The sequence below is a fragment of the Oryctolagus cuniculus genome, chromosome 16 (assembly GCF_964237555.1).
Source record: "Oryctolagus cuniculus chromosome 16, mOryCun1.1, whole genome shotgun sequence".
Lineage (NCBI taxonomy): Eukaryota > Metazoa > Chordata > Mammalia > Lagomorpha > Leporidae > Oryctolagus > Oryctolagus cuniculus.
This window is the reverse complement of record NC_091447.1, coordinates 59812824-59839385: the sequence shown is the minus strand read 5'-3', so window position 1 is coordinate 59839385 and position 26562 is coordinate 59812824. Positions and strand designations below refer to the sequence as shown.

The following is a 26562-nucleotide window of genomic DNA, read 5'->3' as shown; positions in this document are numbered from 1 at the left end:
GGGCCCCATCTCAGCGGCACCCTGTCCAGGTCCCCTCTGCAGGGTTCCGTGGCCGGTCCCAGGCCAGGGCCCCCTTCTGCCAGGGCTGGTGGTCACCTGTGACCTCACCCGGTTCCCGCTGGCCGAGCAGTTCCCAAGCGTTGAGTATGTGCCAGGCACCGTTCCAGGGCCGCGTGGGTGTCTCGGGGAACAAGGCTCAGGGCCTGTGCAAAGGTCCTGGGGCTGGACTAAGGCTGGGGGCTGCAGCAACTCCACGTGGCCGGGGTGGAGGGAGGGAGGGAGGGAGGCGGGGCGGGCGGAGGCCAGCAGCTGTGGGCCGCAGTGAGGAGCCTGGGGGGAAACCGAGGCACGGATGTTACCCGGGCAGGGATCCGAGCTGCGCCCGTCTTGTGGGAGGAGGCTGGAGGCGGAGGGGGCCCGTGGGGAGGGCCCCGGGGGCCAGGAGCGGAGCCCAGCGGGCCGCGAGTCACTGGGCCTGGTGCGTGTGGGCGGCCGCTGCTGGCAGCGGGCTGGGGCCGGGAGTCGGGGAAAGGTGCAGGCCCGGCTGCCAGGCACGTGACCGCCCAGCCCCGCCGGCCCAGCCCGCCCGCCCCAGACCCTATAAGGCCTGGGAGCCGAGAGCGGAGCCGGCTGCCCGCCGCACCGCCCGCCACCGAGGGAGCCCGCGCGGTCCAGGTGAGCGGGGCTGTGTCTGCTCCTGCGACAGCCCGGCGAGGCCAGACCCGGGTGGGCGCTGGGGCTGCGCGGGACCCCTCACCCCTCCCCTGCCCTGGGGCTGCGCGGGACCCCTCACCCCTCCCCTGCCCTGGGGCTGCGCAGGACCCCCTCACCCCTCCCCTGCCCTGGGGCTGCGCGGGACCCCCTCACCCCTGCCCTGCCCTGGGGCTGCGCGGGACCCCCTCACCCCTGCCCTGCCCTGGGGCTGCGCGGGACCCCCTCACCCCTGCCCTGCCCTGGGGGCTGCGCGGGATCCCTCACCCCTGCCCTGCCCTGGGGCTGCTCAGGACGCCCTCACCCCTCCCCTGCCCTGGGGCTGCGCGGGACCCCTCACCCCTCCCCTGCGGCTCACCCCTCCCCTGCCCTGGGGCTGTGCGGGACCCCCTCACCCCTCCCCTGCGGGTCACCCCTCCCCTGCCCTGGGGCTGCTGGGGACCCCCTCACCCCTCCCCTGCCCTGGGGGCTGCTTGGGACCCCCTCACTCCTCCCCTGCCCTGGGGCTGCGCGGGACCCCTCACCCCTCCCCTACCCTGTGGCTGCGCGGGACCCCTCACCCCTCCCCTGCCCTGTGGCTGCGCGGGACCCCTCACCCCTCCCCTGCCCTGTGGCTGCGCGGGACCCCCTCACCCCTGCCCTGCCCTGGGGCTGCGTGGGACCCCTCACCCCTCCCCTGCCCTGGGGCTGCGTGGGACCCCTCACCCCTCCCCTGCGGCTCACCCCTCCCCTGCCCTGGGGCTGCACGGGACCCCCTCACCCCTCCCCTGCCCTGGGGGCTGCTTGGGACCCCCTCACTCCTCCCCTGCCCTGGGGGGCTGCTTGGGACCCCCTCACTCCTCCCCTGCCCTGGGGGGCTGCTCAGGACCCCCCTCACCCCTCCCCTGCCCTGGGGGCTGCTCGGGACGCCCCTCACCCCTCCCCTGCCCTGGGGCTGCTCGGGAACCCCTCACCCCTCCCCTGCCCTGGGGGCTGCGCGGGACCCCTCACCCCTCCCCTGCCCTGGGGGCTGCTTGGGACCCTCACCCCTCCCCTGCCCTGGGGCTGCTCGGGACCCTCACCCCTCCCCTGCCCTGGGGCTCACCCCTCCCCTGCCCTGGGGCTGCTGGGGACCCCCCTCACCCCTCCCCTGCCCTGGGGGGCTGCTCGGGACCCCCCTCACCCCTCCCCTGCCCTGGGGCTGCTCGGGACCCTCACCCCTCCCCTGCCCTGGGGCTCACCCCTCCCCTGCCCTGGGGCTGCTCGGGACCCTCACCCCTCCCCTGCCCTGGGGCTGCTCGGGACGCCCCTCACCCCTCCTCTGCCCCCCCAGCTGTGGAGACCATCACCATGTCTGCTGCGGAGGGAAGCCGGGAGCCCCCCAAAGCCAAGGGCAAGGTAAGGCAGGGCAGACGTTGGCCGGGGCTGCAGACCCCAGCTCCCGGGGCGGTGGCGTCCCTGGCCGGGGGTCCAGAGAGGGCTTCCCAGGCCAGAGGCAGGGGTGGGGGTGGGCTCTGGGAGCTGCGAGGCCAACTGCCCCCCGTGCCCCAGCGTCGTCCCCAGCACGGGCGCCCCTCTGCGTCCTGGAAGGCCCTGGTTGTCAGAGACCCGGTGGACGGTGTCCTCCGTCTGCGGGTGGGGTGGGGGGACAGTGAGCCTGTCCATCGCCCAGGCCGGGAAACTGAGGCTGAGAGTGACCGGGGCATGTCCCCCCTCCCTCCCCGGCGGTGGTGGGGCGGGGCTGGTGCCGTCCCAGGATCCCAGGCTGTGCCCCGCTCCCTGGCGCTCCTTGGCCCCGGCTCACGGCCCCCTGTCCCAATGCAGACCCTGGGCGGCTTCTTCAGCTCCCTGCCCGGCTTCGGGTCCGCCCGGAACCTCCTGGCCAACGCCCACAGCTCTGCGAGAGAGGCCCGGCCGCGCGAAGACCCCGCGGGCACCAAGCCCCAGGCTCAGGGTAAGCGGGACTTGGGGGGGGGTCCCGGGGCAAGGAAGCCCCCTCGTGGGGGCACCCGGCCGTCGGGGAGCCCTGGTCTGTGTCCGGTGCGGCTGGGGGGGGGTGCAGCTGAAACATTAGACGGAAGTGAGCCGCCCACCTGGTGTCCCTGCCCGCACCCCATGGCCCAGGCTGGGTGCTCCGTGTGTCTGGGCCCCACAGCGCGGCAGCCACTTTCCCAGGCTCACACAGCCCCGCCGTGGTCAGCCGGGTGCTGGGGCAGGCCCCGGGCACGCCGAGGGGGGGCTGTAGGGGACTTGGCTCCGCCCAGGCCTGCAAGGCCCAGAGCCCCGGGCAGCTGACTTGTGTTCCACATACCAAGGCCGACAGGCGGCTGGCAGCTGCGGCGCGCGGGCGGGTGGGCAGGGCGAGGAGAGGGTGCCCCACGCCGGGTGGGGGCCCGGCCACCCTCAGGGCCCTGCCCCGGGGCCTGGTGGCCCCAGGGACTTGGGGGGAGACCCCGGTGGGGGAGGGGCCCGTGGCAGAGCTGGGCCGTGGCCGTCCCCTCCTGCTGTCCCTGGCGGGGCGGCTGGAACACTGCTGACCGTCCTGGCTGCGCCCGGGGGTTGTGTAATGGGCACCCACACCCCTTGCCCTCCCTGACTGGGCCCTGTCCCCACAGGGGCCACCGAGCTGGGTCCCACGGCCAAGGGGACAGAGAAGCCACCTACAGACGAGGTGAGAGGGCCCCCAAGCCCGGTCTCAGGGCCTCGGCCCCCTGTCCACAGCAGGAGCCCCCCCCCCCGGGCGGCGCCTCTTGGGGGTGTCACAGGCGAGGAGGAGGTGGACACCCCTGGGGTCCTGCTTCGGGGTCCCTTCCCCTCTGCACCTGTTCCCACATCCATGGAACGGGTGCCACGGTGCCACGGACGCCGTGTCAGACCGTCTGGTCCCTTGGCAGTCACTCCTCCCAGCGGCCGCTGTGACCTACAGGTCACCAGGAGCTCAGGGAAGCTGGGCCACCCGGCAAGACGTGGGAGTGGGGGACAGCCTGGCCACCTGCCCTGGCCCCGCCCCCAGTCCTGGGCCACCAGGGACCACTCTGACGGCCACGCCAGGGCGGCCAGTCCCAGAAACCCTTCTGCCCCAGGCACAGCCCCTCCTGGGACTCCCCGTCCGCCAGCCCCGGATCCGCTCACCTGGCAGTGGGACCAACACCGCGTTTGGGTCGCTGTGCTAACGGCGCACCTGCTGCACGCCCAGCCCCGGGCCCCCTGTCCTGTCCCCCAGCACCTGTGAAGGAGCTGCTCCCCTTAATCCCGGTTTTTCTGATGAGGATGGGGGCACTGGATCAGAACCGGGGTCTCTGCAGGTGTCGGGGGGGGGGGGGGGAGGGGAGGGGCCGGGCGGTGGCGGCGGGAAGAGTTCTAGGACTTCCTGTCCTCAGGGGCGGGGCCGCCCCAGATCCAGGCCAGGCGCACCCCCAAGTCACGGCAGCCACGGATATCCCCACACGTGGCCACGCGTCCCTGGGGGCAGGCCACCCCCTCCCCCGCCCTCGCACACGCAGAGAACTTAACTAAAAATAGCACTGGGTGTTCTGTTTTCCTGGGTCAGACAGGAGCCGCCGCAGGGAGCCAGGGTCACCCAGGTTACCGGGCAGCCCCCCCCCCATCCCGGGACCCTCCCGGCGGGCCACTGCGTGTGCCTGAGCAGCGGCCCCGTCCCCCACTCCCCCGGGACACCGGGCTCCAAGTGCCACCAGGGGAGCTGTGGCCAGGGTACGAGCAGTGGGAGGGAGCTGCCCTGGCCATCGGGGACTGGACCGGAGCAAGTGTGGGGTGGAAGGAGCCACGCGGCGCTCAGGCTGGGGCAGGGGCCCTCCCCGCGGGGACGCAGGGAGCCAGGACGCTGGGCGTCGTGGGCAGGGACCCTGTTGACTGTCATGTGCTTTCCCGGCAGGTCACCTCTGGGGTGGCCAACGCGGTGGACGCAGCTAAGGGAGCGGTCCAGGGAGGCCTGGGCACCGCCTGCTCGGCCATCACCGGCACCAAGGAGGCACTGTCCACTGGGGTCCTGGGGGCAGTGGGCGTGGCCAAAGGCATTGTCCAAGGTGGCCTGGACACCACCAAGACTGCACTGACCGGCACCAAAGACACCGTGTCCGCTGGGCTCACAGGGGCTATGAACGTGGCCAAGGGCACCGTCCAGACTGGGGTGGACACCAGCAAGGCCGTGCTGACCGGCACCAAGGACACCGTGTCCGCTGGGCTCACAGGGGCTATGAACGTGGCCAAGAGCACCGTCCAGACTGGGGTGGACACCAGCAAGGCCGTGCTGACCGGAACCAAGGACACCGTGTCCGCTGGGCTCACAGGGGCTATGAACGTGGCCAAGAGCACCGTCCAGACTGGGGTGGACACCAGCAAGGCCGTGCTGACTGGAACCAAGGACACCGTGTCCGCTGGGCTCACAGGGGCTATGAACGTGGCTAAGGGCACCGTCCAGACCGGGGTGGACACCAGCAAGGCCGTGCTGATGGGTACCAAGGACACAGTGTCTGCTGGGCTCACAGGAGCTATGAACATGGCCAAGGGCACCGTCCAAGGTGGCCTGGACACCAGCAAGGCCGTGCTGACGGGTACCAAGGACACCGTGTCCGCTGGGCTCACAGGGGCTATGAACATGGCCAAGGGCACCGTCCAAGGTGGCCTGGACACTAGCAAGGCCGTGCTGACTGGAACCAAGGACACCATGTCCGCTGGGCTCACAGGGGCTATGAACGTGGCCAAGGGCACCGTCCAGACTGGGTTCGACACCAGCAAGGCCGTGCTGACCGGCACCAAGGACACAGTGTCTGCTGGGCTCACAGGGGCTATGAACGTGGCCAAGGGCACCGTCCAGACCGGGGTGGACACCAGCAAGGCCATGCTGACCGGCACCAAGGACACAGTGTCTGCTGGGCTCACAGGGGCTATGAACGTGGCCAAGGGCACCGTCCAGACCGGGGTGGACACCAGCAAGGCCATGCTGACCGGCACCAAGGACACCGTGTCCGCTGGGCTCACAGGGGCTATGAACGTGGCCAAGGGCACCGTCCAGACCGGGGTGGACACCAGCAAGGCCGTGCTGACCGGCACCAAGGACACCGTGTCCGCTGGGCTCACAGGAGCTATGAACATGGCCAAGGGCACCGTCCAGACTGGGTTCAACACCAGCAAGGCTGTGCTGACCGGCACCAAGGACACCGTGTCCGCTGGGCTCACAGGGGCTATGAACGTGGCCAAGGGCACCGTCCAGACCGGGGTGGACACCAGCAAGGCCGTGCTGACCAGCACCAAGGACACCATGTCCGCTGGGCTCACAGGGGCAGTGAACGTGGCCAAGAGCACCGTCCAGACTGGGGTGGACACCAGCAAGGCCGTGCTGACCGGCACCAAGGACACCGTGTCCGCTGGGCTCACAGGGGCTATGAACATGGCCAAGGGCACCGTCCAAGGTGGCCTGGACACTAGCAAGGCCGTGCTGACGGGTACCAAGGACACCGTGTCCGCTGGGCTCACAGGGGCTATGAACGTGGCCAAGGGCACCGTCCAGACCGGGGTGGACACCAGCAAGGCCGTGCTGACTGGAACCAAGGACACCGTGTCCGCTGGGCTCACAGGGGCTATGAATGTGGCCAAGGGCACCGTCCAGACCGGGGTGGACACCAGCAAGGCCGTGCTGACCGGCACCAAGGACACCGTGTCCGCTGGGCTCACAGGGGCTATGAACGTGGCCAAGAGCACCGTCCAGACCGGGGTGGACACCAGCAAGGCCGTGCTGACCGGCACCAAGGACACCGTGTCCGCTGGGCTCACAGGGGCTATGAACGTGGCCAAGAGCACCGTCCAGACCGGGGTGGACACCAGCAAGGCCGTGCTGACCGGCACCAAGGACACCGTGTCCGCTGGGCTCACAGGGGCAGTGAACGTGGCCAAGAGCACCGTCCAGACTGGGTTCGACACCAGCAAGGCCGTGCTGACCGGCACCAAGGACACCGTGTCCGCTGGGCTCACAGGGGCAGTGAACGTGGCCAAGAGCACCGTCCAGACTGGGTTCGACACCAGCAAGGCCGTGCTGACCGGCACCAAGGACACTGTGTCCGCTGGGCTCACAGGGGCTATGAACGTGGCCAAGGGCACCGTCCAGACCGGGGTGGACACCAGCAAGGCCGTGCTGACCGGCACCAAGGACACCGTGTCCGCTGGGCTCACAGGGGCTATGAACGTGGCCAAGAGCACCGTCCAGACCGGGGTGGACACCAGCAAGGCCGTGCTGACCGGCACCAAGGACACCGTGTCCGCTGGGCTCACAGGGGCAGTGAACGTGGCCAAGAGCACCGTCCAGACTGGGTTCGACACCAGCAAGGCCGTGCTGACCGGCACCAAGGACACAGTGTCTGCTGGGCTCACAGGAGCTATGAACATGGCCAAGGGCACCGTCCAAGGTGGCCTGGACACCAGCAAGGCCGTGCTGACGGGTACCAAGGACACCGTGTCCGCTGGGCTCACAGGGGCTATGAACGTGGCCAAGGGCACCGTCCAGACTGGGTTCGACACCAGCAAGGCCGTGCTGACCGGCACCAAGGACACTGTGTCCGCTGGGCTCACAGGGGCTATGAACGTGGCCAAGGGCACCGTCCAGACCGGGGTGGACACCAGCAAGGCCGTGCTGACCGGCACCAAGAGTGCCCTCTGCAGCGGGGTCACGGGTATCGAAGGGGCCGTCCAGGGTGGCCTGGACACTTTGAAATCCGTCCTCCCAGGCCCGAGAGATGCAGTGTCCGCCGGGCTCCCAGGAGCTATTCAACGCGGGCTGACCACGACCCACAGTATCCTGGCGGGCACCACGGACGCCGTCCGCAGCGGGGCAACCGGTGCTATGAACGTGGCCACCGGGGCCGCCGTGTCCTCCGGGCTCACTGGGGCAGGCGACATCTTAGGGGCCGCACACGCCCTGCCCCCAGCTCCCGAGGACGCCGCCTGGGGCAGTGACAGGGCCAGCACCTTGGGCAGGGGGCCAGCTGCCCTGAGCCCCCGGGACGCCCTCGCCGCAGGCCAAGAAGCCACGCCGGTCGGCGAGGACGCTGCCCCCGACGTGGCCGCGCCAGGCGGCGAGCGGGCCGGGCAGCGCGAGGGGGCCACGGGCTTCTCGGAGCTGCGGGACGAGCTCGAGGGGCTGGGGGAGATCTTCCGCCCCATGACCGCCGAGGAGCAAGGTAAGGGCGGGACCCAGGAAGCGTGCGGGCCCCCTGGGCGGGCACAGCGGCCTAACCCGCCGCCTGTCTCCCCAGCCCGGCTGGCCGCCTCCCAGCCCGAGCCCACGGTGCTCTCGGCCGACCGCGGCAGCTACTTCGTCCGTCTGGGCGACCTGGCGCCCGCCTTCCGGCAGCGGGCTTTCGAGCACGCCCTGAGCCACCTGCAGCACGGCCAGTTCCAGGCCAGGGCCGCGCTGGCCCGGCTCCAGGAGTCCTTCCGGCTGGTGAGTGCAGCCCCGACCCCACGGCCCCCGGGCAGGGCCCCTGGGCCAGCTCGACCTGGGGGCAGCGGAACAGGCGGGGGCCAGCACAGTGCGCCCCTGGGGAGGTGCGGGGAGGGGGGCACGGCAGGGCTTATCTGCCTGGGACAGGAGACGGGCACCCCAGCAGGGCGCTGTGGACAGGGGCCCCGCCTCCTCCAGTCCCCTGGACTGGGTCACCGCCGGCTGAGGGCCCCCGTCCCACGGACAGCTGTGGGCACCCCGAGTGGGCAGCTGACCTGGTGTCTGGCGAGAGGACCCCGTCAGGGAGACGTCAGGCCCCAGCCAGGGGCAGGGTGGACGGAGCGGCTGGGGCCTGTCGTCTGAGGACAGGGGCGGGGTCCCCCTGCCCACCGAGAGGACGGCTGGCCCCTGGGGGCTGCTGCGTTCTGGGGAGCTAAGCCCAGCAGGAGCCGCAGCGAGGGGCCAGGGCCCAGGAGAGGCCCACGGGAAGGCAGCTTGGAGCCCAGGCTGAGGCCAGCGGCCCTGGGACAGGAGGGACCGAGCGTGGCTGGGGTGGGCAGGAGACGCTGCCCACACGGGACCGCGCAGGCCACCACGAGGAGCTGGAGTCGGCCCCCAGGGCCCCGGGGAGGGCACAGCCTCGCTGACGTGCGGTGGTGTGGGTGACGGCCGCCGTGGGCTGTGAGCCAGGGCACGGCCTTCCCCCCACGCTGGGAGCCTCCGAACGGCCCCCAGCCGGACAGGCCTTTGCCACGCAGCCAGCCCCCCACCAGGCTCTCTTTCCAGATTGAGGAGACGCAGGCTTCGGGGCAGCCGGCTTTGGACCAGGGCACAGGAGCCACGGAGGACACGGGCCCCCCACAGGTACCTCCAGGGCACACGGCGCCCTACAGGCTCCCCGGCAGGGCTGAGCCCACCCCTCTGTCCCCTCGCGGGCACTCACCTCTCCGCCTCCTCCCCCAGGGGCCGGACGCCGGCGGGGCCCTGGCCCAGGCCCGCGGCCTCCTCCAGCAGCTCCACCGAGCCTACAGCGGGCTGGCCTCCGGCCTGCAGGGCCTCCCGCCGGAGCTGCAGCAGCTGCTGGTGCGGGCGCGGCACAGCCTCTGCGACCTCTACGGCGTCGTGGCCGCGGCGGGGTGCGCGCGGGAGCTGCCCGCCGAGCGCCTGGCCCAGAGCCGTGCGGCCGTGAGCCAGGCGTGGCAGGGGCTGGAGCGGCGGCTGGAGGGCCTGCAGCACGGCCCCCCCCTCGGCTGGCTGGTGGGGCCCTTCGCCTTGCTCCCCCGCGGGCAGCAGCTGTAGGGGCCGTTCCCTGCCCTGCCTGCTGGCCAGAGGCAGCCGTGAGTCCCCCGCGGGCCTGCGGCGGGGAGGTGCCCGGTTCAGCCGCGCCACCGTTCCGCTGTGCCTCCCCTGACCCCGTCCCGGGCTAGGAGCTCAGACCGCTGACCGACGCCCGCTCGCAGCACTCCCGTCAGGAGCTACACGCACGGCCGCGTGCCCAAACCCGAGGGCCTCGCTTCGCTCCCCCCCGACCCCTCCCTCCCTGAAGGGGGCACCCCCAGCCGCACCGTCTGGCCCCAGCCCCACCAGCTGGACCCCAGGCCCCGGGCAGCCCTGTTCTCCGCCAAGAACCACGGCCCCTTGAGCCAGAAAATCCCAGAATGCCACTGTCTGAGCAGTCTCCCACAGCCCCTGCTGTGCCCCAGCGTGGCCAGCAGGGGGCTGCCAGAGAGCGGAGGACGCCGTGGGCAGCGGTCCACCCAGCTCCGCCCGCGGGACAGCAGTGAGCACCCTCCCCCCAGGCAACGGCCCAGGCCCTCCAGGAGCCCGCTGGCCCAGTGGGGTCACCACATCAGCACAGCTCTGAGCGGGGAAGCCGGCACCTCGGGCACAGCCTGGGGACGTCCGTGAGCCCCCGGAGCCTTGTCACCATCCCCACGCGCCGCGGCAGCCGCAGAGACCAGGCCCCGGGACTCGCCTGAAGTCCATCCAAACCCCACGGGGCCCCTCCCCCGGGCTCGGTCACGGTGGGCAGGGCAGCGGCTGGGAGCCCCGGAGCCGGCGCTACCTCCCGCGCAGGACGGGGACACGCAGCCCAAGGTCACGGCACGGCCCTGCTCCAGTGCCCCACGCCGGGGCTGTGATTTGGGGCGGGACGGAGGCTCAGGCCGCAGCCCCGGGTTCCCGGGGACGACCACCTCGCTGCCCGCCCGCTGCTCCCCACCAGCCCGAGGCGTGGGCCGGGCAGCCAGCACCCTCCACGCAAGGCGGCCGCAGCCCAACCCTGTTCCCCAGTGGACGCCGTGTCCAGCCCCCACTGCCCGGGGCCGCTGGCGAACCAATAAAAGTGATTTGTTTTTCATTAAAAAACCCTTTATAGTCATTTCATGGCAATCGGAAATCACAGAAATTAGGCAGAAAAAACCCAGGGGGGCAAATACAAACGAACAGCACAGCGTTCCCCAAAAGTCCTCGGCCCTCCCGGGAGGCGGGCAGGACGGGGGCAGTCCCAGGGCGCCAGGGGCCGAGCCGGGCCGGGCCGCGCCGCGCCGCGCTCAGCTCTCCTCGTCCAGGGACTCCGAGTCCAGCCGCACCCGCTGGCGCTCCGGCCGCTCGCTCCCGGGCCCGTCCAGGTCGGGGCCCTCCCGCGGGCTGCTGGGGGAGCAGAGGAGGGCGGCGTGAGGACCCTCCGGCCCTGTCTGCCCGCGGGGGAGGGGGCGTGGCTTCCTGGCTCCTGCCGCCCCCGGGCCGAGCGGGGGCGGAGCCAAGCCAGGCGGCCGGCCACACGCTCCCGCCAGCCGTGGGCCCCGGCGGCCGGTGCTGCTGACGGACGCCCGCGCGGGCCACTCCGGGAGGAGACGCGGGCAGCGGGCGGAGCCCAGCCCCCACTCACTCGTTGTGCAGGTCTTCGGGGGAGCCGCACCGCGGGCCCCCCTCCGAGTGCTGTCCGTCCTCGGCCTCCTTGTCCTCCACGCACGCCTCCTTCTGGGACACGGCCTCGCCGTTCACGGGGGCCGACGGCTCTGTGGGGACGGGGCCCACGGCAGATGCTGGGCGCTCGGCGGAGACCCCTCCCCCTGCCACGCTGGGCGAGCCAGCCTGCCCCGGCCCCCCCCCCCCGGTGCACCGTGACTGTCCCACGGGCTGGGCCCCTGGGACCTGGTCCCCCGCTGCAGCTGGCCCAGAGCCGAGCGACACGGGAAAAGCCCCCCGCGGCCCGGGACAGAAACCGAGGGGCCTCCAGCCGGACGCCGGCAACACCATCAGGGCGTCGGCCACTCCCAAACCTCCATCAGCAGCCGCTGGGCAGCACCCCACCCCACCCACGGGGGCCCGCGCCCCAGCCCGGCACACACAGGCAGGGTACGCAGGCGTCACGGAGCTGGGCGTGCGCTCGGGGCTCCTGCCTGCCCGCGGCACGACCCCCACACCCCGCAGGGTTCAGCGCCGGCCGGGGCGGGCAGGCCGGAGCCCGGCTCCCTCCTGGGCCCTCACCGGCGCTCGGCTCGTCCTCCGCCTTCTCCTTGGGGGGCTCCTCTGCCCCCAGCTTCTCCTCGGCCTTGTCCTTGTCAGGCCCCGTCTTGTTGGCTTTCTGGACGGCCTCGACCTTCGGCCCCAGCACCCGCGACTTGAGCCGCGTGTACACTTCCGCCGCCTTCTCCATCACGTCCTTGTTGGCTTTGTAGCGGCGAATCTGGCCGCCGAGGAGCGGGGGTCACCAGGCGCCCTCATCGAGGGCCCCCAGCGGCCCCGCCCCCGCCCCCAGCGACCCCACCCGCGCCCCAGCGGCCCCGCCCCCGCCCCCAGTGGCCCTGCCCACCTGCCGGCCCCGCCCCGCCCCGCCCCCGCCCCCTGCCGGCCCCGCCCACCCGGCGGCCCCGCCCCCGCACCTTCTTCAGCGTGGCCACCACGTCCGTGTTCTTCTGCAGGATCTGTGACGTCACTTGCAGGGTCCCCAGCTGCTCCAGCGCCCCGAGACACCGCTGCACGTCCTGCGGGGGCGGGGGCGGGGGCGGTGAGGCCCAGGCCGTCTCCAGGGGCGAGGGCTCTCGCGGGGTCGGGACAGGAAGCAGGGGCCAGGGCAGGGGCAGGAGGGTGACGGCACAGGCGGGCGGCACAGGACCCCCGGGCCCACCTCCTGACGCGGGGCGGGGCCCCGGAACGCCGTTGGGGGGGGGAGGAGCCCCAGGATGCCGTGGGGGGGGAGGGGCCCCGGGACGCCGTGGGGGGGGAGGGGCCCCGGGACGCCGTGGGGGGGGAGGGGCCCCGGGACGCCGTGGGGGGATGAGGGGTCCCGGGACGCCGTGGGGGGCGGGGCCCCGGGACGCCGTGGGGGGATGAGGGGCCCCGGGACGCCGTGGGGGGCGGGGCCCCGGGACGCCGTGGGGGGGGAGGGGCCCCGGGACGCCGTGGGGGGATGAGGGGCCCCGGGACGCCGTGGGGGGCGGGGCCCCGGGACGCCGTGGGGGGGGAGGGGCCCCGGGACGCCGTGTGGGGGGCGGGGCCCCGGGACGCCGTGGGGGGGCGGAGCCCCGGGACGCCGTGGGGGGGCGGGGCCCCGGGACGCCGTGGGGGGGGCGGGGCCCCGGGACGCCGTGGGGGGCGGGGCCCCGGGACGCCGTGGGGGGGCGGGGCCCCGGGACGCCGTGGGGGGGGCGGGGCCCCGGGACGCCGTGGGGGGGCGGGGCCCCGGGACGCCGTGGGGGGGGGGGGCCCGGGACGCCGTGGGGGGGGAGGGGCCCCGGGACGCCGTGGGGGGGGCGGGGCCCCGGGACGCCGTGGGGGGGCGGGGCCCCGGGACGCCGTGGGGGGGGGGCCCGGGACGCCGTGGGGGGGGCGGGGCCCCGGGACGCCGTGGGGGGGGGCTCACCGGGTTGTCCACCTTCAGGGCAAACTTGATCTCGCTGTGCAGCTTCTGTAGCTTCTCCTCCACGGAGGGTTCTGGGCCGGGAGGGGTCAGGGGTCAGGGGTCAGGGGTCAGGGGGCCCAGGCATGGAGGAGTCTCGGGTCCCCGCCCTGCACAGGTCCACGGGGTGGCCCAGGTCTGGTGGCCCGGGCTCTGGGAGGCAGGGCTCTGGGGGGCAGGGCTCTGGGGGCCCAGGTCTGGGGGGCAGGGCTCTGGGGGGCAGGGCTCTGGGGGGCAGGGCTCTGGGGGCCCAGGTCTGGGGGGCAGGGCTCTGGGGGCCCAGGTCTGGGGGGCAGGGCTCTGGGGGGCAGGGCTCTGGGGGGCAGGGCTCTGGGAGGCAGGGCTCTGGGGGGCAGGGCTCTGGGGGGCAGGGCTCTGGTGGCCCAGGTCTGGGGGCCCGGGTTCTGGTGGTCCAGGTCTGGGGGCCCGGGTTCTGGTGGTCCAGGTCTGGGGGGCAGGGCTCTGGTGGCCCAGGTCTGGGGGGCAGGGCTCTGGGGGGCACGGCTCTGGTGGTCCAGGTCTGGGGGCCCAGGTCTGGGGGGCAGGGCTCTGGGGGGCAGGGCTCTGGGAGGCAGGGCTCTGGGGGGCAGGGCTCTGGGGGGCAGGGCTCTGGGGGCCCAGGTCTGGGGGCCCGGGCTGGGGGCAGGGCCGGCCGCCGCCGCTCACCTTTCTTCTTCTCCACTTTCCTGTCCGGCGGGAACCCCTCGGACCGCTTCCGGGTGCGCTCCGCCTTCACGGGCCTGGGGAAAGGCGCTCCCTCAGCTGGGCCTGGACGGGGCCTCTCCCTGCGCCCAGCGCTAGGGCCTCGGGGCGGGACAGAGCCTCAGGAGGCCCCGGGGGCTGGGTCTGAGGGCAGCGAGGCTCCGTCGTGGTCTAAGTCCGGGCAGGGGCCAGGGGCCAGGGGCCAGGGGCCAGGAGCCTGCATCCTGTGCACACAGGAATCCCAGCATGCCTTGCGCTGCGCACACCCACTGGCCAGCATGGCCCAGGCCAGGCCTGCTCTGTGACGGCAGATAGCAGCGCCGGCCCCGACCTCAGAACCAACCCCACTGGGCCACGCCTGGGGAGGCCCCCACCACCCACGTGAGGCCCGGACGGAGCTCCAGCTCCTGGCTCAGGCCTGGCCCCGCCCTGGCCGCTGTGACCCTGCGGGGGCTGAAGCAGCAGGTGATGGCCCCTCGGCCACTCCGCCGTTGGAGTAGACGCACCTTCAACAAGGCCACCAGGCTGGGGCGTGGCCGCGTGGCCTCGGCGCCCGGCCCCTCCCACTCCCTGTCAGGAGCCCCCCCCCGGCCTGGCAGCCACGGCGGCATCGGGGGACGGAACCCAGGGGCACGGCCACAGCGGTATCGGGGGACGGCACCCAGGGGCACGGCCACAGCGGTATCAGGGGATGGAACCCAGGGGCACGGCCACGGGCCTGGAGCTTCCTGCACAACCCCAGGGACCCCAGGACGGACGACCAGGGCCTGACTCGGACGCAGGGGGAGGCCACCGCCCGGGGACCAGGGCGGGGAGGCAGGGCTGGGCGGGCCGGGGCGGCTCACTTGGCTCGGGGCCGCTCCTCGGGCCGCCCTCTCTTCTCCTTCGGGCCCGGCTTCCGCGAGGACTCGGTGCTTTGGGGGGGCGGCTTCTTGGGCGGCTTCTTGGCCTGCAGCAGAGAGACGCAGGGCGCTGCGGGGAGAGCGGCCCCTCCACCACAGGCCACGGCCGCCTCGGCCACGCTTCGGGCCGGCAGGCTGGGCAGGAGGACCGTGCCCCGCCCATCCTGCGCAGCGGCTCCACCCAGAGAGGGTCAGCGCCCGCCCAGCTGCCCCCGGCTGCCGCACCCCTGCGCCTCCGTGAAGGCGCGGACGGCGTTCTCCCCGCTCTCCCACAGGAGGGCGCCGTCTGCGGCCCACGCTCAGCGAGGGAAGACCCCAACAGCAGAGGCCCGGGGCAGGGGGGGGCGGGGGCGGGGGCGGGGCCGGGCGGGGCCTGCAGAGCGGGAGGCAGCCCCGGCCCCCAGCCCGGCCACAGCTGAATCAGGGCCTGTCCCCTCCCGCCCACAGCAGCCCCCGGCCCCCAGCTCCCTGCAGCCCCCAGGGCCCTGAGCAACCTGCCCGAGTCCTCCCCCACCCCCCACGCAGGGCCCTGAGCAACCTGCCCGAGTCTCCCCCCACCCCCCACGCAGGGCCCTGAGCAACCTGCCCCGAGGCCCCCCCCTCCGGCTCGGCTCCAGCCCCTCCCTCCCACCAGGCGGGGTCCTGCCCCTGATGGACGCCCCTTCACGCGCACACACCTCCCTCTCGGGCGCGGCCTCGGGCTCCGAGTCCGAGGAGGACGGCGGCCCGCGGCCCCGGCCCCGGCGGCCGCGCTTGCGGCCGGGCTCGGCGTCGCCCCGCAGCTCCTCGCCGCTGCTGCCGCCGCTGGCCCCGCGCCCGGCCCGCTCGCGCCGCCGCTCCTTCTCCTCGCGCTCCTGCGCGCGCAGCCGCCGCAGCTCCTCCTCCTGCTCGCGCCGCCGCCGCGCCTCCAGCTCCCGCCGCCGCGCCGCGTCCCGCCGCTTCCACTCGCTGATGCGGTCCACCTCGTCGCTGTCGCTGCGGGCGGGTGCGCGGGGCGTGAGGGGGCGGTGCCCGCCGGCCCCGCCCAGGCCGCCCCGCCCCGGGCCACACCCACCTGTCGCCGCCGGCCCCACCCTGGTACCCGACCGCCCCCCGCCCCGCCCCGGCCACACCCACCTGCCACCCAAGCCCCGCCCCGCCCTCCACCCCGGGCCACTCCCACCTGTTGCCGCAGGCCCCGCCCTGGCCGGCCCCCCGCCCCGCCCCGGGCCACTCCCCTGTCGCCGCAGGCCCCGCCCAGCCCCCCGGCCCCGCCCCCGGCCCCGCCCCACTCCCACCTGTCGCTGCTGGAGCTGGACGGGGGCTGCTCGGCCTTCGGCTTCCGCCCTCGGGGCTTCGGGGGCGGCTTCTCGGCTGCGGGAAGGGGCGACCCTCGCACACGCGGCCTCGGCGGCCCGGCGACCACCCGGGAGCGCCCGCACGCCCACCTGAGCGCGGTGCGGGGCCACAGGAGGGCGGGCCCTACCTGGCTTCCTGCCCCGAGGAGGTTTCTTGACGGAGACGTCCGAGTCGGAGGAGGAGGACGAGGACGATGAGGAGGACGCCGACCCCGCCGCGGCCCGCGGGCTCCTCCTTGGCGCCGTCCGACTCCGCCTTGCAGTCCGAGTCCGAGGCCGAGGGCACCTTCTGGGAGACGCGGGGCCGGGGCAGCGTCGGCGGAGGACGGGGCCGGCCCCGCCCTGCCAGCCCCCTGGGCGCCTCACCGGACCCCACAGCCCTGCCCCAGCACCCAGAGGCAAAGCCCGTCCCTCGCCACCATGGAGGCCCCGCCAGCCCCCTGGGCGCCTCGCGGCTTGGCCGGACCCCCACAGCCCTGCCCCACCCAGCACCTGGAGGTAAAGCCCGCCCCTCGCCACCATGGGGCCCCGCCAGCCCCCTGGGCGCCTCACCGGACCCCACAGCCCTGCCCCAGCACCCAGAGGCAAAGCCCGTCCCTCGCCACCATGGAGGCCCCGCCAGCCCCCTGGGCGCCTCGCGGCTCGGCCGGACCCCCACAGCCCTGCCCCAGCACCCGGAGGCAAAGCCTGCCCCTCGCCACCATGGAGGCCCCACAGCCTCACCGGAGCAAGTGCGACCCCCAGGGTTCTCACTGGCTTCGCCCCACCTACAGGCACGCGAGCGCGCGCGCGCGCACACACACACACACAGAACGTACCCATCACCCACTCGGGCACCCACGGACACGGGCACCGTGTATACACGCACTCACACTCACCACAGACACGACAGCCCCCCCACCGCCTCCGTGCCCCGGGGTGGGCTCCGCGGGGAGGGCCTGCGCCCGGGGCAGCGGGGGTCAGAGCCACCGCCCACGAAGCGCCCACGGCACGCGGCGCGGGACCAGACAGCTCTACCTTCTTCTTGCGGCCCCCCGGGGGCCCCCGCCGCGGCCCCCGGACCACAGCTCTCTTCTCCGGGGTGAAGTCCTGCGGGCCGATAAGGCGCTGTAGGGGCGCGGCCGCACGGCCCCCTGCCCCGCCCCCACCTCCGCCCCGCCCCGCCTCCACCTCCACCCCTCCCCGCAGCCCCCACCTCCACGCAACCCGCCACGCACCCCGCCACGCCCCCACCTCCACCCCGCCCCGTGCCCTCCCCGCCCCCGCCTCCACCCACCCCGCCACGCCCCCACCTCCGCCCCGCCCCGCCCCGCCGCCCCTCACCTGGTCGCTGGTCTTCTCGGACTCCGAGCTGCTTTCCGAGTTCTCGTCGTCGGAGGGGACGCGCTGGCTCGTTCCCGGTCGCTGGAGGCCTTGCGCGCGCGTTTGGAGAGGGACATCTGCAGGGGGAAGGCTGCGGGGTCAGCGGGCAGGCGCGGCGCCGCTCTCGGACGCGCCCAGCCGGGCCGGGCAGCTCCGGAACCTTGCGGCGAAGCCTGTCTACAACGCCGGCAACCCACACGGAGTGCAGCTCCAGCCCTGCTGCCCCGCCTCCGATCCACACCCCGGCTGTACCGGCAAGGCACGGGTGCGGCCCCAGTACGGCGCCCCGGCCCAGCCCCGGCTGGGGCAGCCACCTGGAAAAGGCCCAACAGACCCAAGGGCTCTACCGCTCTGCCTTCCAAATACACAAATTCCGAAAACAAAAATAAACTGGGGCCGGCGGCCTGGGTCAAGCCTGCCGTGCCAGCATCCCTCATAGACACCGGTTCCAGTCCCAGCTACTGCACTTCCTGCTAGTGCGCCGGGGGAGGCAGCGGAAGACGGCCGAGTGCTTGGGCCCCTGTGCCCCCATGGGAGACCCGGATGGAGCTCCTGGCCCCAGCCTGGCCCAGCCCCGGGGGTTGTGTCCAGCTAGGGAAGGAACCAACCAATGCAAGTTCTAACTCAGACTTTCAAATAAACAAGGCAATTTTCAAAGACAAACAAGAACCCGAGCGAAAACAAGCCCGTGACAACGCAGGGGGCTGCGTGCCGGGGCCGCTCGGTCAGCTGGCGAGAGAAACCATGGGCGTGGGGGAGGCCGCGGCAACCCACGGCCAGAGCCCTCCATGGGAGGGATCCTGGCACAGGAGGGGCCGGGGCGCAGCGGGTGAAGCCCCTGCCTTGAGGGCCGGCATCCCACGTGGGCGCCAGGTCCCGTCCCAGCTGCTCCCCTTCCCATCCAGCTCCCAGCTGTGGCCTGGGAGAGCAGTGGACGATGACCCAAGTCCCTGGGCCCCTGCACCCGCGTGGGAGACCCGGATGGAGCTCCTGGCTCCTGGCTTCCGCCTGGCCCAGCCCTAGCCGCTGCAGCCATCTGGGGAGTGGCCCAGTGGATGGAAGACCCCCCCCCCCCCCGCCAAAGCCTTCCCTGGTGTGGCTAAGGGGATCGCGCGGTAACCTGTGCTTATTTAACGCAAGTTGGCAAGAAAGTTAAGGGGTAACTGACCAGGGTAGCCTGGGAGCGGGTCCGGGGCGAGACAGCCGCCGGGGCCCACTGAGGGGACCGTGCAGACGGGAGGTGGTCGCGGCACGGGGGCGTGGCTGCGCAGGGCGGGGGGCGTGGCTGCGCAGGGCGGGGGGCGTGGCTGCGCAGGGCGGGGCTCGCTCTCTGCGGGAGGGCACCTGGGGCTCCGCCCGGCGAGGGGGCGGCCGCGCTCACCTTCAGCGCCGACGTCTTCCGCTTCAGGCCGCTGTTGTCGCTGCTCTTGTCGGAGTCTGAGTCGCTCTCCATCCGGTCGCTGGCGGCTGTGGCGGTCACGGCTGTGACGGCCATGACCCCCCGGTCCTCGTCCTCGTCGGTGTCGCTCCTGCCGGCTGGGTCGGCCTCGGGGGCCTCGCTGTCAGAGGAACTCACGGGCTGGGGGAGAGGGTCGCGTCACCCCGCGCCCCCAGACAGGCCTGCCCCCCGGAGGGCCGCCGCCTCCCTGTCTCGGGGTCCGCAGGCCCGAGCTCAGGAGGCCGGCCACGCCGAGGCACTCGGCGACGGCTCGGCCACGGCCGTCGGCTTCTCTGGGGCTCAGGTCCACGTCCACAGCCTCGACCCCGCAGGACGCGCGGGCGGTCACTGCAGACAGCGCCAACAGCCCACGTGGGCGCCGGATCGAGTCCCGGCTGCTCCACTTCCCATCCGGCTGCCGGCTGATGCACTTGGGAGGGCAGCCGAAGACGCCCACGTGCTTGGGCCCCTGCACCCGCATGGGAGCCCTGAAGAAGCTCCTGACCCCTGGCCCTGGCCTGGCCCAGCCCCGGCTGTTGCAGCCACTGGGGAGTGAACCAGCAGGTGGATGACCACCCCGTGACGGGCAGAGGACACTCTGGCGTAAGGATTAAGAAAGATGGGCACTCCCGGCCCCTCCGAGGGCCGGCGGCGGCACGCAGGGGGCACGGCGGGGGAGCACCTGCCGGAGAGTAGCGGTGGATGAACGAGGGTCCCCCCACCACGGGCAGAGGCCGGCAGACGAAGACGGAAACGCCCCGGGGAGGCCAGGGCAGCTCACTCGGGGGACCCGGAGACGCCCCGGGGAGGCCAGGGCAGCTCACTCGGGGGGCCCGGTGCCCGACGTCGACCACAGATGGCACAGGGGAAGTCACTGTAGGCTCGGTGGAGGGACGTGCGTGAGCCCCGGCTGTGTTCAACCATCACCGAGTCAGTCAGCAAATGCCACAGGACACCTGCTACGTGCCCAAGAAAGACCTGGCCTACCCTGGGTGCCGTCTGTGGGAGACCCGGCCTGCCCTGGGTGCCGTCTGTGGGAGACCCGGCCTGCCCTGGGTGCCGTCTACGGGAGACCCGGCCTGCCCTGGGTGCCGTCTACGGGAGACCCGCCCTGCCCTGGGTGCTGTGTACAGGAGACCCGACCTGCCCCTGGGCACGGTCTATGGGAGACCCGGCCTGCCCTGGGCACTGTCTACGGGAGACCCGGCCTGCCGTGGGTGCCGTCTACGGGAGACCTGGCCTGCCGTGGGCGCCGTCTACGGGAGACCCGGCCTGCCCTGGGTGCCGTCTGTGGGAGACCCGGCCTGCCCTGGGTGCCATCTACGGGAAACCTGGCCTGCCCTGGGTGCTGTGTACAGGAGACCCGGCCTGCCCTGGGCGCCATCTGTGGGAGACCCGGCCTGCCCTGGGTGCTGTGTACAGGAGACCTGGCATGCCCTGGGTGCCGTCTATGGGAGACCCAGCCCGTACGGATGACAGAGGGGTAAGCCACACAGCACAGTGTGAGAAGCGGCCGCTGTAGCTCCCGGCACGCACAGAATCCAGCCCCCCCCCCACAGGAGAATCTCCCAGGTCACCCACAGGGCTGCCTCCCAAGTGCCGGCTAACGTCGTAGACGGGAGCATCAGTCTTTAAAACGCACGCGAACAGCAATCAAAACCAGTTCTGCGATGGAACCAGGGGCAGGGGCGCAGCAGACGCCGTGCACCGCGGCCACACGGCCAGACAGGGCCAGGGCTGCAGGAGGCTGGGGTGACCCCCGGTGCGGGGTGGTGGGAACGTGCCAGACTAGACAACGGTGCCGGCTGCCTAGCACGGGGAACACGGTGGCACAATTTCAAATGGCCGAAACAGCGACTTTCACATCATGCGAATTTTATCGCCACTTAAAAAACTGCCGCCCCAGGCCGGACGACAGACACCAGGGCTGGGCCCGCCCCCCGGCCCCCTGCCCCCCGGCCCCCTGCCCCCCGCCCCCTCTGCTTTCCCACCGCGAGGAGCAGCTGGGAGCCCGGGCCAGCCCCGCGCAGACCAGGCGAACGAGACAGAAATGAGAACCAGGTGTTGACAGCCCTGGCGGCTCCGAGCCGAGCGGGTTTTGTCTACGGGGCCAGCGTGGACCCTCGCGGTCTCCGACAGGGGGAAAGCGGCCGAGCAGGCCGCGCCCCAGGAGGGAGCAGCGGCACTTCCGGCCGGCGCGCTCACACGTGCCCTGGGCGTCTTTGGCGTCTTCCGAGGGCTCCCCCACAGGCGCACCGCGAGACGGGGTGCCCATGGCACCGGGGGCGGCCCTGAGGTCTCCCCGTGCAGCGTCAGCACCCCCCAGGCGGGGAGCGACGTCCTGGCTCGCGGCTCAGGATCACGGTCGGCCTGGGTCCACCAGCCTGAGCCCGTGCACGCGGCCTCTCCTCCCTGCAGCTCCCCCCAGCGCCAGACATCCGGGGCCGACCTGTGCGCCCGCAGCCGCCGGCGGCCGGGACACCACCGTGCTCCACAGCTGGAGAAACCGAGTCTGGGGCTCAGGACCGGCCCCTCCCACCCCGTCTGCTCAGGCATCCAAGCCTCTGCCGCGGGGGAGGGGCGGGGCCCTGCCTTCCAGCCGCGGCGTTGGAAGTCCGACCCACGCTGAGGTACGGACGAACTTGGGACTTCAACCAGCGGCCAAAGCTGCCCACTTCCAGTCACGCACCCACGCCCCGATGGCCGCGGGAGGGACGAGCGGACGGGAGGCCACGCCCAGCCTGGCCGCCACGCCCCAGGTGCCCGCACTGCCTGCGTGTGCCGCCGAGTGCCTACTGCACACGTCTGCACCGCACTCGCGCCAACCTGGCAGAGGCCGGCACCACGGCGCTCCAAGGGACGCCGGTGCCCGAGGTACGGGGCAAGCAGGGGGTCCCGGAGCCAGGTCCACCTGCCCACCTGGTGGGGGTCCTTGCCCTGGGGAGAGGTCCCTCCCAGGCCGTCCTCTGCCACCCTGCCCCTGGCCCGTGCAGCACGGGGCCCGCACACAGGCCCTGCACCCCCCATCGGCTAAGGCGTGAGGACGCGTCGCGGGGACCCCTGGGCGGGCACCTGGGCCAGAGGCCAAGAAATCGCGTCCCGGACGGCAGCGGGCGTGGCTGGGTCCCTGCCACCCAGGGAGGGAGGCCGAGCTGACCGCCGCTTCCGGCTGGGGCCACCGCGCGCACATCTGGGGAGTGAACCCCCCGGCTCTCAGTCTCTCTGCCTCTCGTGTTCAGATAAAAATAAGTCAATAGGTCAACGGTTCTCAACCACGGGGTGACGCGGGTCTCCTGGGCGCTCTGGTCAGTGCGACTGTCGTCGGGGGTCATCCTGGCACCAAGACGGCACAGGCCAGAGACGCCGCCCAAGGCCCCGCAGTGCCCCGGCGGCTCTCGACGGCAGACGACGGCCCGGCCCACCTGGCCCATCACGGCGGAACTCCGTCGGCAGGTGCGGACGTTGCGAGAGCCCGGTGTAGCCCTGACGGGCTCAGATCCCGGCTGGCGCTCTCTGGGCAGGTGAGCGAGGGCTCTGGGCCTCCGTCTGCTCATCTTTACGATGCAAAAAAAAAAAAAGATACCACCCACCCAGCCACTCCCAGGACAGACACAACCCACCTGGGGGCCGGCGGCCGTCTGCGGGCCAGAGCCCACACCGCTCGCTCCCCGCCGACCCCGCAGCCCAGCACGGCCCGCGCGGGGTCCCCGCCCCCACAGGAGACATGGATGGAGTTGCAGGCTCCCGGCTTCGGCTCTGCCCAGCCCTGGCCTTGGTGGCCACTTGGGGAGCGAGCCAGCGGACTGTGCAGTGCCCCGGGGCCACGCAGAGCCACGCGCCGTAGGCACAGCTGCACCGGGGCGTGCTCGGTCCCGCGCGGCGCCATCCACGGCTCCAGGGGCTCAGCCCGGGAACCCAGGCCGAGACGCGGGCCCAGCCCCCGCCATGCGCCGTGCCATCCGCACCCTCCACCGGAGACGCTGCCAAGCCTCCGGCGCTCACGAGACATTTGCCGAGTGAACCCCCAGTCCCGGCCCGTGGGCTCCCGCAAGGCGAGGCCAGCGTCCCGGGCCCTCACAGAGCGCATGGGGGGCCACAGACCCTCACAAGCTCTCGACTGGACCCCCTGCAGGCCACAGGTGCGAGGCAGGACCAGGCGCCACCAAAGCGCCCCGCCTCTGCCCAGGAAACCAAAGCCTCAGGCTCCCTTCCCACTCACCGCCCGGCTCCTCCCACGCCCGTCCAGCTCAGGGGCAGGGCCCGGAGCTCGGCCTCCTCGACCCCCAGCAGCCGCCCCCGCTTTGCTGGACGCCTCCCCGTCAGGCACCCGTTTGCCCCCCCCCAGTCTGAGCTCTGACCGACGGGGCGGGGCGGCGGGGCTGTCGGTGGAAGCCTCGGTTCTCTCCCCTGTAGGACAAGCGGCTCCGGGGCTGCGGCTGCCCCCGTAAGGCTCCGGCCCGCTCCGCCCGCTGCGCGCCCACCGGGGCCCGGCACTCACCGGGGGGGCGCTGTAGCTGGCGTGCGGGTTGTTCTGGATCTCCCACAGCCCCTCGTTGAAGCCCTTCCTCTTGTTGGGCTTGCCGTACTTGTCTTTACATTTGTCGTAGGGGAACAGGTCCTTGGGCCCCAGGAAGGCTCTGGAGAGAGCGAGCGCGGGCCGGTCAGAGCCAGGCCGCCCGGAGGCCCGGGAGACGCCGAGCCCCGGCTGGGCACACTTACGTCTCGTGCGTGCCGAAGAAGAAGATGGGGTACTTGTTGGGAGGGGGCTTCACGGCGCCGTCGGCGATGTCGTCGATCTGCAGGGAGAGGCCATGAGGGGCGGCTGGGGTGGGGTGGGGTGGGGTGGGGTGGGGGCCCCGACCCGGACTGCGCCCCGGGACCGCCCGAGCTGCTCGAGGGGAAGCGCGCCCGGAGGAGGGAGCCCTCCAGCCCGGAACCGGCGTCGCCACCCCATCAGGCACCTGCACGCTTCGGGGGACCCCATGCGCCCCCGGCCCCCCCCATAAGGGAGCGGATGCGAAGGCCGTGTTCCACCTGAGCAAACGGGTCCCTGACGCCAGCGCGGGGCGGGGTCGCGCTCGGCCTCTGCGAGCGCCCAGGACCCTCCCCCGGGCCCCTCCAGCCGGCAGGCGCTCAGGCAGCCGGGCGCTCCAAGGAGGCAGAGGGTGGGGGGTGGGCTGCGGGAGCCAGGCCCTGAGCATCCAGGAAGTCCCACCCTCCCCCTGCAGGCCCACGGGCTCCGGCAGCTGTCAGTCACCTCCCCACAGGAGGCTCGCAGCCCCTTCCCTTCCAATCAGGGCTCGGGGAGCCGCGGGGGGGAGTGGGGGAGGGGGCGGGGGCTCCGGGGAGCGAGCGCCGGGCTGGGACCGGAGAAGAGGAGGAAGTGGCGGGTTCCAGCTCCGCGCTCCCCGGGACGGGAGCGCGCAGGTCAGCGGGGCCCGGGCCACCTTCCCAGCTCCGCGCGGCCGCCGCGACCCTCCCGGCCTCCTCCCGACTGCTCCAAGTCCTGGGCTCCTGGGCGCGGCCAGCCCTCCAGCACCCCCAGCCCCCGACCCCCCGGGCCCGGCCCGGCAAGACGTCTGGGCATCCCAGCCCCCGACCCCCCGGGCCCGGCCCAGCAAGACGTCTGGGCATCCCAGCCCCCGACCCCCCGGGCCCGGCCCAGCAAGACGTCTGGGCATCCCAGCCTCCCCACTCCGGCCGCCCCAGCCCCCGACCCCCCAGCCCCGGCCCTGCCAAACGTCTGGGCATCCCAGCCCCCGGCCCCCCAGCCCATCCCGGCAAACCTTCTAGGCATCCCAGCCCCCGACCCCCCAGGCCCAGCCCGGCAAGTCCTCAGGACACCCCAGCTCCCGACCCCCCAGGCCCGGCCCAGCAAGACGTCTGGGCATCCCAGCCCCCGACCCCCCAGGCCCGGCCCGGCAAGACGTCTGGGCATCCCAGCCCCCGACCCCCCAGGCCCAGCCCAGCAAGATGTCTGGGCATCCCAGCCTCCCCACTCCGGGAGCCCCAGGTCCAGCCCAGCAAGTCCTCCGGGGCCCCAGCCCCCGACCCCCCAGCCCCGGCCCCCCCATGCCCAGCCCGGCAAGTCCTCCGGACACCCCAGCCCCCGACCCCCCAGGCCCGGCCCTGCCAAACGTCTGGGCATCCCAGCCCCCGACCCCCCAGACCCGGGCTGGCCGGGCACCCCCCAGCTCCCGACTCCCCATGCCCAGCCCGACAAGTCCTCCGGACACCCCAGCTCCCGACCCCCCCAGGCCCGGCCCAGCAAGACCTCTGGGCATCCCTGCCTCCCCACTCCGGGCGCCCCAGCCCCCAACCCCCCAGGCCAGGGCTGGCCCGGCACCCCCCAGCTCCCGACCCCCCAGGCCCGGCCCAGCAAGTCCTTGGGGCGCCCCAGCCCCCGACCCCCCAGGCCCGGCCCAGCAAGACGTCTGGGCATCCCAGCCCCCGACCCCCCAGGCCCGGCCCAGCAGGCCCTCCCTGCGCCCCAGCCCCTGGCCCCCCCCAGGCCCGGCCCCGCAAGTCCTCCGGCGCCCCAGCCCCCGGCCCCCCAGGCCCCGCTCTGGCTCCCCCAGCCACTTCCCGCACCCCACATTCCTTCAGCCCAGGGGGCAACCTGAACCCTACAACCTGGGGCTGCCATCGGCCTCTGGGACCCCGCCCCGCACTCCTGCCCCCGAGACAGGCCCTGCAACCCCACCCCACAAACCTGGGACCCCAGGCCTCCCAGGGGGGAACCCGCGGTCCCCCGGCCCAGCCTCCCGGCTTCCCCTTGACGCTGGGGGTCTCGACCCCCTCCAACGCGGCTCTCCCCGGCCCCTCTAACCTCCTGCGTGGGAGCCCGGCCTTGGGGTCCCCCCAAAACCCTCGTCCTCACCGCCGGGCCCCTCATTCGGAGATGCAGGCACCCCCCGCCCAACGAGAAGCGAGCCCCCAGCCCCATTTCACCCCCGGCCCCAGCCTCGGGGCCAAGCCCCTCTCTCCGTGTTTCCGCCTCTGCAGCCCCCCAACACAGAGCCCGGGACCCCCAGCGCCAACCCGCTCGGCCTCCGGGGGGGGGCGGGGGCGGGGACCTCGCCCCTGCAGCCCCAGCTCCCTGCGAACTCTGCGCCCACGACTCGGGCCGGGGGACCCCTCCCCAGTGCGAGCGCTCAGCTCTCCCAGGCTCAGGCACCCGCAGGCCCAGGGACCCCGGATATGGGCTCCGTCAGGCCCGTGCACCCCAGAGCTCGGGGCTCCAGGGTCGGGCACCCCCAGACCCCCAAGTATCAGCTCCCAGGGGCCCGGACCCCCGAGCACTGTTGCCTCGGACTCGGGCGCCCCGGACGCCGGCCCCCAGGCCCGGGACCCCCCCCAGGCCCGGGACCCCCCCCCCAGGCCCGGGACCCCCCAGGCCCGGCGCGCGGCTTCCTCAGCCCCCGGGACCCCACCCCCCCCGCGGGGCCCATCCCCCGCGAGGCCTCACCCGGGCCGGCCAGTGCGGGTAGCCCTTCATCTTGGCGAACACCAAGTCCCCGGGCTTGAAGGCGTAGGGCATGGTGGCGGCGGGAGGCCCAGGCCGCGGAGAGCGGCGGCGGCGGCGGCGGGAGGCGAAGCCGGGGGCGGGAGCGGGACGCCGAGGGGGCGGGGGCGGCCGTCCGGGCAGCCGGCCGGCGCGTACTTATTGGGCTCCGGGACTCCGGAAGTCCCGCCCCCCGGCCGTCAGCGGCCAGGATGGCTGTCGCTCAGAACCACGTGCGGGGACGGAGAAGCGCGGGGGCCAATAAGAA

The 26562-nt window shown here is 73.6% G+C and overlaps 2 protein-coding genes across 2 annotated transcripts; one reads left to right on the top strand and one right to left on the bottom strand.

Moving 5' to 3' along the window:
- The first annotated feature begins 542 nt into the window (after positions 1-542).
- On the top strand, positions 543-10513 carry PLIN4 (perilipin 4). Its single transcript, XM_070058657.1, has 8 exons — positions 543-675; positions 2024-2088; positions 2515-2644; positions 3306-3361; positions 4586-7883; positions 7959-8146; positions 8933-9010; positions 9110-10513. Exons 2-8 carry the CDS (start codon positions 2041-2043, stop codon positions 9443-9445), a joined length of 4134 nt encoding a protein of 1377 aa, XP_069914758.1. The 5' UTR covers positions 543-675; positions 2024-2040; the 3' UTR covers positions 9446-10513.
- HDGFL2 (HDGF like 2) lies at positions 10495-26438 on the bottom strand. Its single transcript, XM_070058658.1, is given in 18 exon segments — positions 10495-10795; positions 11037-11166; positions 11639-11837; positions 12034-12135; positions 13014-13084; positions 13716-13789; positions 14597-14700; positions 15331-15628; positions 15931-16006; positions 16119-16212; positions 16214-16279; positions 17008-17079; positions 17314-17372; positions 17375-17429; positions 18734-18931; positions 23289-23427; positions 23510-23586; positions 26259-26438. Coding segments are annotated over 18 exon segments (1983 nt in total). The 5' UTR covers positions 26331-26438; the 3' UTR covers positions 10495-10698.
- Between the last annotated feature and the right edge of the window lie 124 nt (positions 26439-26562).